Source organism: Copidosoma floridanum, unplaced genomic scaffold (genome assembly GCF_036245765.1).
Source record: "Copidosoma floridanum isolate Cflo_tuat_1 unplaced genomic scaffold, Cflo_Japanese_pri ptg000005l, whole genome shotgun sequence".
Taxonomy (NCBI): domain Eukaryota; kingdom Metazoa; phylum Arthropoda; class Insecta; order Hymenoptera; family Encyrtidae; genus Copidosoma; species Copidosoma floridanum.
Window position 1 is genome coordinate 12,344,007 of NW_028321882.1, and position 14,602 is coordinate 12,358,608.

The window sequence follows — 14,602 nt, forward strand, 5'->3', positions numbered from 1 at the left end:
CCTGTACTGCTTTCTACGCGTCTTGGACAGGCCCCTTTAGTCACCTGGCTATGTTCTAACTTCAGCTATTGCTATGCTTTTGGAGTCCATTCTTTACGATACAGTAAAATTCGCCAGGTGTCATCAAATGTGTATTTTTTCCCATTCTTATGTCATTATTGTTTTGAGTAATGCCTTGTCAATCCAATATTTTGTGTATTTTGTATTTTTGCTCAATGAAACTTATTTCTGTAAGTATTACCTTGTGTTTTTTTTCTATTCGATTGTTTGTTTTCCAGCGTATTGGGATTAACTTCTGCCGTTTTGTGCCCTGGTTCAGGCGCCCGCATCAGGTCGTCTTAGTTGTGCTTAAAGGGCCCCTTATACTATTTGCCGTTTGGTGTTCCAGGGACGGATTCGTGAGTTTTTCTTTACTACACTTTTTCTTATACCTTTTCTTTGGAAGGTAGTTTTCTCTTACCTTGGATATCGGCTGGCTGTCAATTTCTGCGTGCTACTTAGAATTTCGCCAGGGTCTTTCCATGGTCCTTCTTGTCCCTCCAGTGCTAACCTCCTAATTGTACAGAGACTGCTACATCACTGTGGCCTTGGTTCCTGTAGGCTTTGGTATCCTGCGAGGTTGCTAGTTACTATATTTTTCTATGAAACTCCTTAGCTTGTGACGAGTTTGTCCAGCATGGTTGTCCGCGTCTATTGTTGTTCCCTTCAGAGTGGATGCTCCTATGCCTACCTTGTTGGTTGTCTATGTCACAGCCTTTTATTGGCCCTTATTGCTGACGATACCCTCTTCATGCCTTCAGAAAATTATGTCTTGCAGCGGCATTTTAGCATACGGGTGAGAATGGAATATTTTTTTTTGTCGTGCCCCTCTAATTTTAATTTACTGCTCTTTTAAGTTTCAGGCTTCTTCCCCTTATTAACGTCATGAGGGTCTACTTTGTCCAGATTGATGAGCTGCATTTTACCTACTTCGTAACTTTAAGAGAAAATAAAGGTTGCTTCCCTTTTTGTAACTCTTACATTTTATTCTTATTGTTTTCCTCCCTTACTAAGTATATCCATTGGTATATACTAAGACATTCTCTTGTATTTATGTGCAGATGATTACATAGAAGAGAGTTAACATGATAACTCTTATCAAATCGTGGGGTCACGGTTCAAGCTTGTACTACAACATTCTGCTTTGTTAATTATACTTTTTGAGAATATAATTACCTACCCTTCTAATATGCCACGTAAAAGTAACAACGTAGGAAACTATCGCAAGTTTTGGTGCTGGTTAGTACTCAATATTACGAGTACATGAAACGGTCGAAGAAAAGGTTATAGGATCCCTTACCCACAAACCTGAAAATAGCCTCTTTAAGGCATCATCATTATATTATCCCAAAAGATGGCGTAGTGTTTGTAAGAGTATTTTATAAAAGAATAAATTACATTACACAACTTATGTAGGAATAATTACTTAATTTACCTAAAATTTATTTATATTACTTTTATTGCATTCATTCAGAGTATTGAAAAACAACGAATGTGATAATTAGTTTGTTTCAGTATTCTTTACTAAGTATAAGAATGAATATTTTAAATTTTTATGTACATACTATATTTATATTGACATATTTGATAAAAGAATATACAATCTGCTTATAGTATTGTTTTTCTTTAAAATACATTTTAAAAATTAATAAATTATATTGATATAATGTCCGAAAATAGGACAAATGAAACAAGTATTAGAATCTAAAGCTTCTCAGATTCATTTGATGTTCACATTATAGTTAATTTCTTAGATAACATGATTTAAATAATTAAAAATTCAAATAGTTATCTGAACCTCAATAAATTTTTTTATAGAATTATTAATTCCATATATTATGATGTATGAGATTTTGAAAATCTACAAAAAAATGAATTGATGAAATCCTATGAAAATCATTTCGAGAACGAAGAAATATCTGTCGTGATAATAATAAAAGTATTGATAAAAAAAAAAAATGAAACCAATTGCTCAACAATACTACAACTCAAAGACACGAATTAGATAAAAAAAACTTCTGATAAAACATATAGTATAATAAATTACTATTATTCAGAAAAGAATCTTTCTAAAAATTGAAAAAATTCGTATCCTGAAAAAACAAAAGCAATACTCAAACAAAAGTTGGCAATTTAAAAAGTAATACGTTAAACATTAGACAAAAAAGAAGATCTACTGTGTCAAATGAAGAAAGAAGATGGTGGGTTTTTACATTATTTAGTGAGTGGCAGTGGGGGGCAGTGGGAGTGAATGGGTATAAGTGGGGGGACTGTAAGGGGCTGTGAGGGGGTTGTGTGAAATACCAAACCATGATAACTATAAAGTACAAGAAGATATATATATAAATATATATATATGTAAGCAAGCAGTGCTTTGCCCCCTGCTTGCTTTGCTCATCAACCCCCCAAGTAATATTTAAAACTTAAAAATTTAATAACTCCATATGATTTAAATCTAACATTTACAAAATTTTGGACTTGTTAAATGAATAATCAAGTGATCCTTAGTTTGCTTTTAATGATGTTTCTATCATAACATTATACTTTAAATATACATACAACATTAAGTTTTGTATCACAATATTTTATTATATGATAAATAAAACTTACATCGAAAATTAATGTTTTCACAGATGAAAATTTTATTATAAAGGCTTTTTGTCAGAAAAAATATACATATCGGTATAATTGTATGAATTAAAGTATTTAGTAATAAATATTTAATATTACTATAACATAGGAGCGATATGGTATTTGGCACAAAAATTAAGAGTATCAAATTTTTTTTTGATTATGAAATCGGCATTTAAAAAAGCACGACGGACTTTGTAGTAATAAAATTTCAAGTACGTAACAAAAGTCTGCCCTGTTCTTCAATTTTGTAAGGTTAATTTTTTACTAAAATTCAAGATTTTTAAGATAAATGTGAAATTTATAATATGCATGAAAAATTTTGTAATGCGAGAATTTGTAATTTTGTTTTAATGTCAGAATTTGGAAATACAGTGTCCTAATATGCAAGTTTTTTTATAATTTTACCGTGTTTGAAGTCTAATTTTTAAGATGCATTCTATATATTTAAAAAACTTAATTTCTAAGAAAAAAATTAAAAAACGTTCAGAAATAAGCTTGGACCAGCAAATAATAAAATTGTTAACGATCAAAAATCCCTTGCCTTACATTGTTTTCAACGTTTGTTTGGTTTTCTGATTCATTTTATGTAAATACGTTTTCAGGATTCTCATGTCTAGATACCAATACGTATAGTTGACCATGGGAAAACAAAGGTGTTTTGTATTAAAATCTTTATTTATCAAAACTTCAACCTTGCGATTTATCAATTGTTATAAGAAAAGCTAGAACTATTTGAAACTGTTTTCTGTATATAATAAACGGTAAAGATAACTTATTACTAGTATTTAACGTGATTATTGGAATAGAAGCTTTATTACCAGATTTCTCACTAGTTATTATTTCTGCTTTTAAATTATATTTAAATAATTTTATCATACATTGTCTAGTGCCATTGCATAATCTATCAAAAATACTTAAGTTTCTTACTAAGATAACAATAGCATCTACTTTTAGCTTCATAACAAGTGGCGGTAATCTTTCATGTATAGTTTTTAGAATTTCTATAGAAAAATTTTTGTTTATATTTTCATCAGTGCTATCACTACCTTTATGTTTTGCATAATCTATGTAATAAGTATGTTCTTTACTCTTAATATAATTCAAACTCTTATTGTTTAAAATGTTCGGAATTTCGAGAAACTTTATCTTCTTATTTCCAATGTCCATTAACAATAATAAAAATTTTAAATCTGTACACAGCATATAACTTTTGAATTAAAAAATTTTGAAGTGTTTCCATAGAAGTTAGTACTTTATAGTTTTACTAATTATAGAAGTTTTACACTCATGCTTTAGCACTGAAAGTATTTGTATAAAATGGTCTCCTTTAATCAACAATTTCTTACCAAATGAAATTATATTATCTTGTAATTTTTTAAAAGTTTTATCCACTATTTATGAAGCTTTGCCCCCAATAATTACATTTACTTCTCGTAATTTTTTTTTATTAGCTTTGCATTCTAAGAAAGAACTTTCTATGTTATTTTAATCTTATTTTAATTAGAATGGTCCATGACTTGTCATTTCTTTAGATAATAAAATTAACGCAATTTCTGAGCGATAGATATAACCTTTTTTTTTAACAGAAAATAAAAAATTAATGTTTGGTGAAAAAATGTTTTTACAAAACTTTTTATACCATTACTAGAATATATTTTTTAATCACTGTTGATAATTTTATTAAAAACTATTTTTCGATTACTATTAAGGTTCACAAGTTTATCCTTAAAATGTATTTCTTAATTAATTACAGTTTTTTTGTCTTTACTATTTTTAGATTTTACTGTTTCATTCGATTCTGGTGGTTCATAATCTTCAGATGATTTTTCTCTAAATTTAAATATGTCATTTGAATGTATAAAGCATTGCTTTGTTTATCGTCTCTTAAATCTTCAATAAAAAATTTGTTGGAGTTCTTCCCAAGTAGACTTAACACAAACATCTTCAGATATTAAGAACCATGCCAAAATTTTTCTTAGTTGATATGGCAGTAGAACGTTACAAGCTTTTTTAAATATTTTATATATTTCAAAATTGTGTTTAATTCAACCATTAGCAATAGCAGTATCTTTAAACGTACTGCCATGCATGGTATTAACAGTTTTAAAACTTTCGAAAGATTTAGCTCCACTTGCCGGATTTAGAATTAATTTAAATAAAAAACACTTAGTCCCTAGGTGACAATTTTTTTAGTTAACCTATTGTTAAAGAACGTCTAACTCTTTCTCTGCTAACCCAAGTTTTTACCGTCAAATTAAATTAGTAATATTCTGGAATATTCACGACTTTTTTATTAAATTTAAACCAAGCTGTTAATGCTGCTTCAGAGTTTTCTATAGCTTTCAACATATTATTTTCAAGAAAAACTATTTTTTGTTTATTTTCAATATTACTGGTAAATTGAATACAGAATGACTACGTCCACTCATAGGGAACACTTGCGATTGCCATGCTGCTTCTATGGGGCTAAAAGAGTGGTCACCTACATACTCTGATATTTAATCAAAAATTTCCACATCGTCTTTTTTATCACTCGCATCTGTTTTAGTTTTTTTACGTTATGCTCTATCCCCTCCTTTATGAACATAAATAAAAAATGTACTTTATACTTTGCATAGATGCACAATACTCAACATTAATGTGGTAATTATGTTTCGTTACTAAAAACGGATTGAATAGTAAAACCATTGAATTATACACTAAAATTTTTTCATTACTATATTTGATTATATCGATGGTTGAGAGGAAGACAATTCCAGCGTGACGTCACCCCATTTGAAATAACATGGAGTGACGTCACGCTGAAATTGTCTTCCTCACAACCATCGATATATATGTGACTATCATATCTATTATAACTTCTTTTGTAATTTGGGTATCTATTTTTGTAAAAACAGTATCATTAGTAAACTTTTTTGGAAAGTTTTTTGTACAAATTTTGTGAAGACTGGTAAGACATCGACTATCTTCACCATGAGGTCCATGATGTTTGTGTTTAATAACTAATTTTTGTTTTTGAGAATCAAGTGGAATTACCGCTGAGATATACTTATCTATGTCTAAAGTAGTAAATTACTTATCGGTAATATGCAATGTTACAATAATATAAGACTAAGGTAGTCCTTATTGATGCAGTTCAATAGTATAAACGTAAGCAATAACTTTTCCGAAAAAAATGTGTTTAGTTATATCATCTAAAACTAATTTTAATTTTGTATGAAACAATCTTACAGTTATATTCGGTATATTATTTGAAGTGGTACCTCCAGAAAAGTTTTTTAAATTGGCTTTATTTCTAACAATTAAGGGTCACATGTAAAGGTAATAACAAAATTTAGTCGTCGTAACTTTCGCATTGTTACCCACGCATCTTGATAATTTTATTCTATCGCTTTCTATCATGATCTATGCATGCAAAAAAATTCTTGCGACAATCTTTCAGCATAGAGTATGGGACTAAGAATTGTACTATTTGGTCGATAGAAAGTTTGATGTAAGTAAGATTTTCTGCTTTTGTTACAAATTTTTGTTTGTTACATGTACTTCATCCTACATCTCCTTCTAATAATAATAAAGGAAATAGCATAGGATCAACATGCTGTTTTTAGCATACAGCATTGATAATGCAACCTATAAAAGTGCCGTCAAATCAGACGATAGTATCTACATAAATTTTTTTGTAAAAATCTTCAACAATATTTGTGAAGGCTGGCCACCTCAGGAACTTAAGTTGAAAGTAGGTACAATAGTAAACTTAATTCAAAATTTAAGTATACCAGACGGCTTACGTAACGGTCCATGACAACGAATTACTAAATTGTGGAACTATAACGTAGAAGGCAAAATAGGTACGGGAAAAAAAATTGGTAGTGAAGTTTTTATTTAAAGAACTACATTAAATACTAAAATTACTATATCACTACCTTTCGTTTTATATAGAAAGTAATTGCCATTAGTTGTAGCATTTGCTATGACTATGAAGAAGTCTCCAGGTCAAAGATTTGATAATGTGGGATTATACTAGAAAAAAAATCTTTTTTTTTTAATGGTCAACTGTACGTGGTATTATTAAGATGCAAAAATGAAAATAGAATGTTTGCTCAAATCATTAAGAAAACATTTTAAAAATTGAAAGTATAGTTTGGAAAGAAATTTTTGATTATAAATTACAATGTTTCTTGTAATAACAACATAATTTTAATATTCTTATATATGTGAACAAAATTTATTACCTAATAATATATTCTATGAATGTATATTGTGTTTATCTATTGTAACAACTTTAACATTATTTTTAAACAGAATAGGAATAGACCTAAGTCTTTGTGGTTTAATAGGGCTTTATAAGTTGACTCATCAAATGAGTCATTTTAATGCGAAACTTTCACGGTTTGTATTAATAATCAACTAAATGTAATTAACGCTCCACGCAACAACTCCCTTTAAATCAATTATGACTTAAAATTTTTTTGTTTATCATAAGATATTTTATAACGATACGAAAGTTTTGTTTTAAAGTAATTTAGTAAAGAATCAGATTAAAAATAAAAGATTGATACAAATACGAGACAAACACGTCTGTATACACATCAAGATCCAAGAAAGATAGTATGATCTCTGTGAGATTCTCCAAAAGTAGTGTGGTGGGTGGTTAGAGTTAGTAAGAGTTAGAGTTATTTAATAAGTATTAAGGACTTAGGGGTCCTATATAGTACGGTGACGTAATCACCATCATTGCTAGTAAAGAGACAAATGTATATAAATAATATAATATAGAATGTAGAACATAATACTTGAAAATAAGATAAGAATAAATAAACGTAAGTAGGGTAACATTGGAGCCTTAACGTGATACCTGGTTACATAAGAGAACATTGAATACTAAAAAGTGAGTTGTACAGCGAATAAAATGTGTAAAGCGAAGAAAAAAAATTAATAACATTAATAAAAACAACAATAAAATAATATTATAGACCTGAGTTCTGTTCTCCAAAAAAGAGTGAATTCATCCCGATGCACAGTGAAATAAACCAATCGTTAAGAGCTTACCCACCAAAAGGTTAACGTTAACTAGGTCAAAAGCTCTTTCAAAATCCACGCAGACCATTAAGGTGACATCCCTTCTGTCAATGGCCTGACGAACTCCATGAACCATCTGAATAAGCACCGAGTGAGTGCTGAAACCCTTACGGAAACATGACTGCATTGGGTCAAGCAGATTCCTGCTCGATACATAATCATAAATCTGTCGCAATGCCACAAACTCGAGGAGCTTATAAAGTGCACATGTGACACTGATCAGCCTCCAATTAGCAAAATCACGAGGAGGAAAGCGTTTAGGCATGGTTCTTACAGTTGCGGATTTCCAGCGTGATGAAACAACCATCGGTTGCAAAAAGAAGTCGAACACGTGAAGTAAAACGGGTACTATTGTCGGCATGCATTCTCTTATCAAAGACATAGTCAAGTCGTCCGGGCCCCTTGCATTAGACTTCACAGCGTTAATAGCATCCATAATATCCACCGATGTAACGTTGCGAAAGTAGAAGTTGTCGGCCCCGGGTCCCAGGCCAGGAGCTAACTCAAGGCACGGTGAGGTGGTGACTCCGTCGTTACCCGCAAAATATTCCTTCAAAGCATCAACATCAATGGAGAGACTTCTGGCGTAACCAGCCTTCGTGCGCGTGCCAAGCTTATGAATGCAACGCCAGAGTTTCCCAGAGTCCTTGTAGCTCACCAGCCTATTACAGTTATGTAAGCATTTGGCGTTACGTACCTTATTTCTTATCTGGTTACGCAGTTGTATAAAATCTGATGAAAATATGTCTCTGCCTGTTCTTCTGTAAGTGGTCCATGCTCTGTTGCGCCTCGCAATGATAGCCCTGATTTCCGGGCTAAACCAAGGTGTGGGTCGGTTTCTGGGTCAGTAAGTCCGATAAGGGGCATGTCGGTCATAGAGCCCAGTCAGAGAGGTGGTAATTAAGTCAACCTTATCGTTCACCGATCGTATCTCATGCAAAATGTCCCACTGGATGGCAGAGAGATCGAGTCTTAAGTCCTCTTCATTAAATGAGGTGAAGTCTTGGCGATAGATGCCCCTCACCAACGGTTCAGGCACCGGAAAATCGAACTCCGACATTAATACATCGCGCCTGGAGGTACACGGAACTCGGAATTAAACGCTTGAGATGACCCTGGAGTGGCTACTGACACATATATAGTCAGTAGTGGTGTGTGAAGATTTAGTGTGATGGGTAGGGCTAAATGACAGAGGCTCAAGGCCAAACGCATCAGAGAGCCGGTGAGTATTCTTCTTGGCATGAAGTCCATAGTCCAGTCAATGTTGAGATTGCCAACCAGTAGAGAGAAGTCACATGCGCGACCGAAGTTCAGAAAAGCTTCTTCTACGTCAGAACAGTGGCCGCTTTTTTTTTTTTTGGGGGGGGGCTATAAACTACTTCTAACAATATTGAAGTGTTGCCGAATCGTAATTTTATTAGCATGTACTCTGGTCTCACTGGGTCATGTTGCTGAGACAGAGATCGTAGAACCATTTCACCGTGACATAAGTCACTCACGTACGCGGCTACACCCTTGCCGATCCTTCCCTGTCTATCCACGCATTCTAAGTAGTAGCCCGGGACATCGAGAATATTGGAGTGTCTCTTGGGCTTCAAGCAAGATTCACTGATGGCTAGAACGTGAGGGGCATGATCAGTGATTAATTGCCTCACACCCAAGTAATGAGATTCCAAGCGATTGCGCATTCACGTGACCCATTTTAAAAGAAGAGGCACTATAGGGTGCCATAATCAATTGATGACATGATTCGCTCTGTTCGTTTGCGAAGTAGCGGGCATTTACTTCTATCCGTGGCTGCAAGTAAAGTGACTGACAACTTATTCACGAGGCAGTTGGTGCAGCATACCTCGCTATTACGAGTGCACTGTTTAGACTCATGCTCTCCTGCACAGAACTCGCAGTGAGAGGCAGCATTACAGTTCCTCGCAATGTGACCAAACTGAAGGCACTTGTAGCATTGTAACAGAAAGACATGGTCATCAAAGCAAAGTGAGTGGACGAAATGCCGCTCTGATGGATGGCTTGACTTCAATAACACACGACCCCGTTTTTTTACTGTCACGTACAGCATACATGTAAACAACTTTAATGTTTTGAGTGGTAAAGTTAGTAAGGTTTTGATCAAGAATATAATCAACAATGTCTTCCTTATCAAGTTATATCGTAATGTCGTGCACAATTAATCGTGGGCTTAATTTAAAGTCCGGCTTAATTTCGGGGCCAGCCGCCACGAGTGCCACGGACCCAGCGAGTGCTGAGGCGTTCAATGATTCGCTCTCAATGATAACAGAGCTCTCAGGCCCATAAAGCACACGCTGTACGTCCACTTTTAGACTCCTGGGATTTATGGTTCAAAGGACAATTTCTTTGGTGGCTCTTGATGACGGAAAATCCAGACGCCCGAGCGTCCATAACCATACAATGTTCACACACCACATATGCGTGTGCTACCACTAGGCAAGTCATATCACTACCATACAGGACAGCCTGGATCAACAAGCCATCAGGGCACTAGACGTCTGTACGGAAAATACCACTACGGTACGCAAAGCGACAGATAAGTAGAGCCAACCCCACTGGCACCTAGTTATACACAGCCACTGGCAAGAAAAAATCGAAAAGCTTGCAGGGATCTACTAGATGGTGCATTCCCAACTAACCAAAAAAAACACAACAAAAAAATCTATAAAGAAAAAAAAGAGGACGAAATAGAAAACCTAGCCGAGCTATGAACGGGACACATGATGGGAACTAGGACGGTACAGCTTTTTCCCTACTATTCCCTCACATGACTTTCAATTCTCCTTTTATATATTTTTTAAAATCTTTAATTTGTTAAAAAAGTTAATATCAAATTTTAGAAAATACATTTACTACAGATCTTACATAATTTAACAAGATTATTTAAATATTGTAAATAAAAAGTATGGGTCACGGGAAAAAGCAAAAAAATTCATAACGTTTTCTCATTGACACCAAAGCTTATTTTGGCTTTTAGTGGTAGTAACTATGTGCTAGTGGTACGAAAAATGTAAAATATGAATCAATGATTTGACTTTTTCTAAATAACAAACAAAGACAGCATCAATGATTGTTTTATATTTAGTGGTAGAATTTTTTTCATCACTTACATCCAGTTTCAATAGTATTATATTTCTTTAAAGTTTTGAGACATATTCTTGGAGACAAAGAAAAAAAAACAGATTTTTTACACAGTATTCTATCAACTATCATTTTTTATAAGAGGATCGGCCCGTTGGGCCCTACTATTATGTATACATTTAACTAAGCAGGTGAGAGAAAAAGTCAGTGTGTATAGTTTTCATGTGATGGTATAGCGCGTTAGCGCAATATACAACACTGCAGTATACAAAAACTATGTGGGTGATGGTTTTGGTAGCTAAGAATAATAAATTTTTATTTTCTTCTTACTTTGCTTTCCTTTTAAGATATTATGTTTCATAATTTTTTAGACGTTATTTTATCATAAAATAGTTTGGGAGTAGGTTTTCCCTGTGCATAATGATTTCCTATTTATGTAATACTTTTCTTACATTTTTTATTAATTATTGTGTAAATATATTGCATTATGTTAGTTATATTAAGGTTATATTGTAACGTCAGGACTTCTCTTTTTGTGGCCTCAATGATTTTGTTTCCCTTTAATAAACCTGTAAGAATTTTTACTGTCTACCTTTATTCCTTTCTGTTTAAGATATCGTATTTTTTTTTTTTTTTTTGAGGTTATCGTATACATATTGTAGTGCTCTACATCCAGCTCCTATGGAGGGCACGACTCTGAGCACTGAGCACTTGACAGGAGAAAGGGAAGAGAGATGGGAGTCTACACATTACTAGTAGGGTGAAATTAGGCAATTTCGCTGCAAGAAGGTCGCCTATCCTCTCCTCGAGGAGCATTGCGTGGTGAAAAAGCACATGTGATGATAATTCGCAGAGGTATTTGCCTGAAAAAGTCGCACTAGCTGAGAATCAAATCTCAGTATCTCACATACCAACCCACGACCCAGCTGACTAAGCTACCATGAGCAAATATAAATTTCCAATAAAATTGTATTTCCTAAATCGCCGCTAACACTGATGGTAGTGCCTTTTGTGACAACTTTATAAAATGAAATTATCGACTGCAAGTCAGTAAGGTAGCTCGCTTTACTAATTAAGTGGGTCAGTACGGTGTCCGGACTCACCTTAATACTTGGTACACTCAGATGACTTTTTGTTAAGAAACTGTCATTAGTGTTATAAACTCAAAAAATTTAATAAATAGTTAGAAAATTAAATTTGCGTACTAACACTAAATAAATTATCTGAAAAAAATTGTTAAATAACTTTTAATTTGTTAAGCATACTTTGTCTCTTTGAAAAAAATTTTAATGGTTACATAGCCGTGTAGAAATAATAAAATTATCACTTACCGAATATAGTCGCCATTAGGATCAGCTTTTCTTCCAAACCGAACAGGACAATAACAGTGAAAAAATTGCTGAAAGAATGAGCTGCACGATAACCACATCCACATCCCCGCGTTAATAGACCAGTCGGCATCCAGAAGAAGCTCATCAAATACCTTTTTAAATGCATGAAAAAACATTCTGATTTTTTCCTCCAATATTTCTTGAATTACTTAAGATACAAATTTTGAATTACAACATTATAATCTAAGATTATAGCCTACATGTTTCAGTTTTTTATTCTGTTCAACTATAAATGTATTTTGATCTTTGAATTTACGGATTTCATGCATAGGAAATGCACAAACAAATCTTATTTTTGTTAAGATAATTCCTACAAATGGTACCGCATGAAAAAAGTCAACTGTGAAAGTAAATAATAATTTGCTTATAATACATAAACCAAAGTCTAAATAAATGTTATCATCGCTAACCATGAAAAGTACTCAACCAATTTTGCTGAAATTTTTCATAAAGTTTTCATTTATTTTTTATCTTAAAAAATTAATAACAATAGCGATAAATGAGCGATAAATGACCTATAGGTACGTAATATACTATATTCGTTTTCACTTAGCTCAGATACTGGAAAAAATTGTGTTACTCATTTTTAAAATGACCATTCTTTGTTTGTACGGTCAAAATGTTATAATTAACCCTAAAATTTGTTTACTATAGTAATGAGTTACATCAAGATTAAATAAGTTTTATGAAATTATTTTACAGGCATGTATGTATATAATATATAAACGTTAACTCATTTACCTGTACGCGTTCTGTATAATGAACGGCTGTATTCATTGAAGCCCAAAAATTGTCTGCTGATAGCTCGAAATTCGGTGAGAGAGAGCTCGGAGATGCACTGAGCTTGCTGAGCCTGGACATTGTGCTGTGAGAGCACAACCATCGGGCTCACGTAGCCCCCCCCCTCGAGCTTCTGCAGTTCAATGCTGTGCTGTACTGTACAAGCCCAAAATACAGGCTACGCGGCACGCATGGTTGTGCAGTCTCAGTTAAACGCTGTTTTAAACTCGTGTGACTCGATCTTCGAGTCAAGGTGGCCTGTACACTTGTGCAGTAGGAGTTCAAAGCGATTTGAACTTTTCTAGCATGCGTCACTGGGCTCTGTACGTTCAAAAGTTTTTTCCGTGTAGTCGTTCATTGCGCATGAAGAACAGAGTTTTAAGTTATGCAGCTGACTATATCGGCTGCCGACAATACTCTTTGCCAATTGATAAGCAACTTACGTCGAATTCCATCCCAAATTACAAAAATAAACGAGTACTTAAAAAAAAGGCGTTCTAAATGCCACTATACCCGGCGTTATACCATGAGACGTGTAGCCAGAGCACGATTTTCTCTAACACTTTTGAATTTTGTGGCTAGTCTTCCAACCGATCTGGTAACGTCAGAGCACCTTTCACTACAGTATAGAGCCAGTAAAAATAACCCAAGGAGTTTGGGCAGCCACGTCGGTTGAAAATTTTATCAGCCTCCTTCTCAGTGGCTTATTCCAACGGCATACCTACGGAGAAAATATTTTCTAGGTCCACTTTCACAACCAATGGTGAGCAGTTGGTTATCATTGTGGTTTTCCTGACAATCAGTCTAGTTCTACAAGAGCAGGCTAGAGAAGACAATCCTGAGGTATCCAGGCAGTCATGTTTTGCTAGAAACTTCAGTCCAGAAAGAGTTTAGTTCACTAGTTTTTTTCGGGGCCCTCAAAGGTCAAACTACCTTGTTAATAAATAAATGTTTTACAACTTTAGAAAGTTGACAAAATATAGCCCTTAGGTCTCAAAATGTTTAACAATGCCTACGGTCGCAAGAGGGAAAATGGTAGGGAAGCTTCAAATGCTTTTAATGTATCTAATTCTAGGCGTTAGGAAACTGATACAAAACATTTATGGAGACTTAAACAGCAGCTTTAAAATCGAGGACAAAGAATTTATTCAGTGAGAGATCAGCTCTGTATTATAACCCTGACAGCAATCACTTAAGTTTTTCAGCTTTTTAAAAAGGTAAAATATGTATTTGTATTCATCATGGCAGTAAAAAATGTGGAGATTAGATTTAAGTCCATATGTTCCCTGGTAATAAAGTTTTGAGAATAAAAAAAAATTTTTATCATCACATATTTTTTGACAGTTTTAAATGTTTATAGTTTTAATAAATGGACCTTTTCTTTGACTGTAATGTGAGAAAATGCAACTCAACGGCTCTGTTGGGCCAATAACTATTTTCTGTTGTACAGAACTCACAGTACTTTTTTAACATCATTATATTCTTATTTACGTGTTAACTTACTTAAGTGCTCCACTCAATGAATCTCAGGTGAAGTCGAGGAAGAGGGCTGCTAGTTAATGATATGATATGAT

General features: G+C 33.6%; 1 protein-coding gene across 1 annotated transcript in view; it reads right to left on the minus strand.

Moving 5' to 3' along the window:
• The window catches only part of phr6-4 ((6-4)-photolyase), an 880,148-nt gene that overhangs the window by 161,191 nt on the left and 704,355 nt on the right, over positions 1 to 14,602 (minus strand). Inside the window, exon 8 of the mRNA XM_089598123.1 lies at positions 12,189 to 12,340. Within this exon, the coding sequence (XP_089454249.1) occupies positions 12,189 to 12,340 (152 nt within the window). The remainder of the gene's footprint in view (positions 1 to 12,188; positions 12,341 to 14,602) is intronic.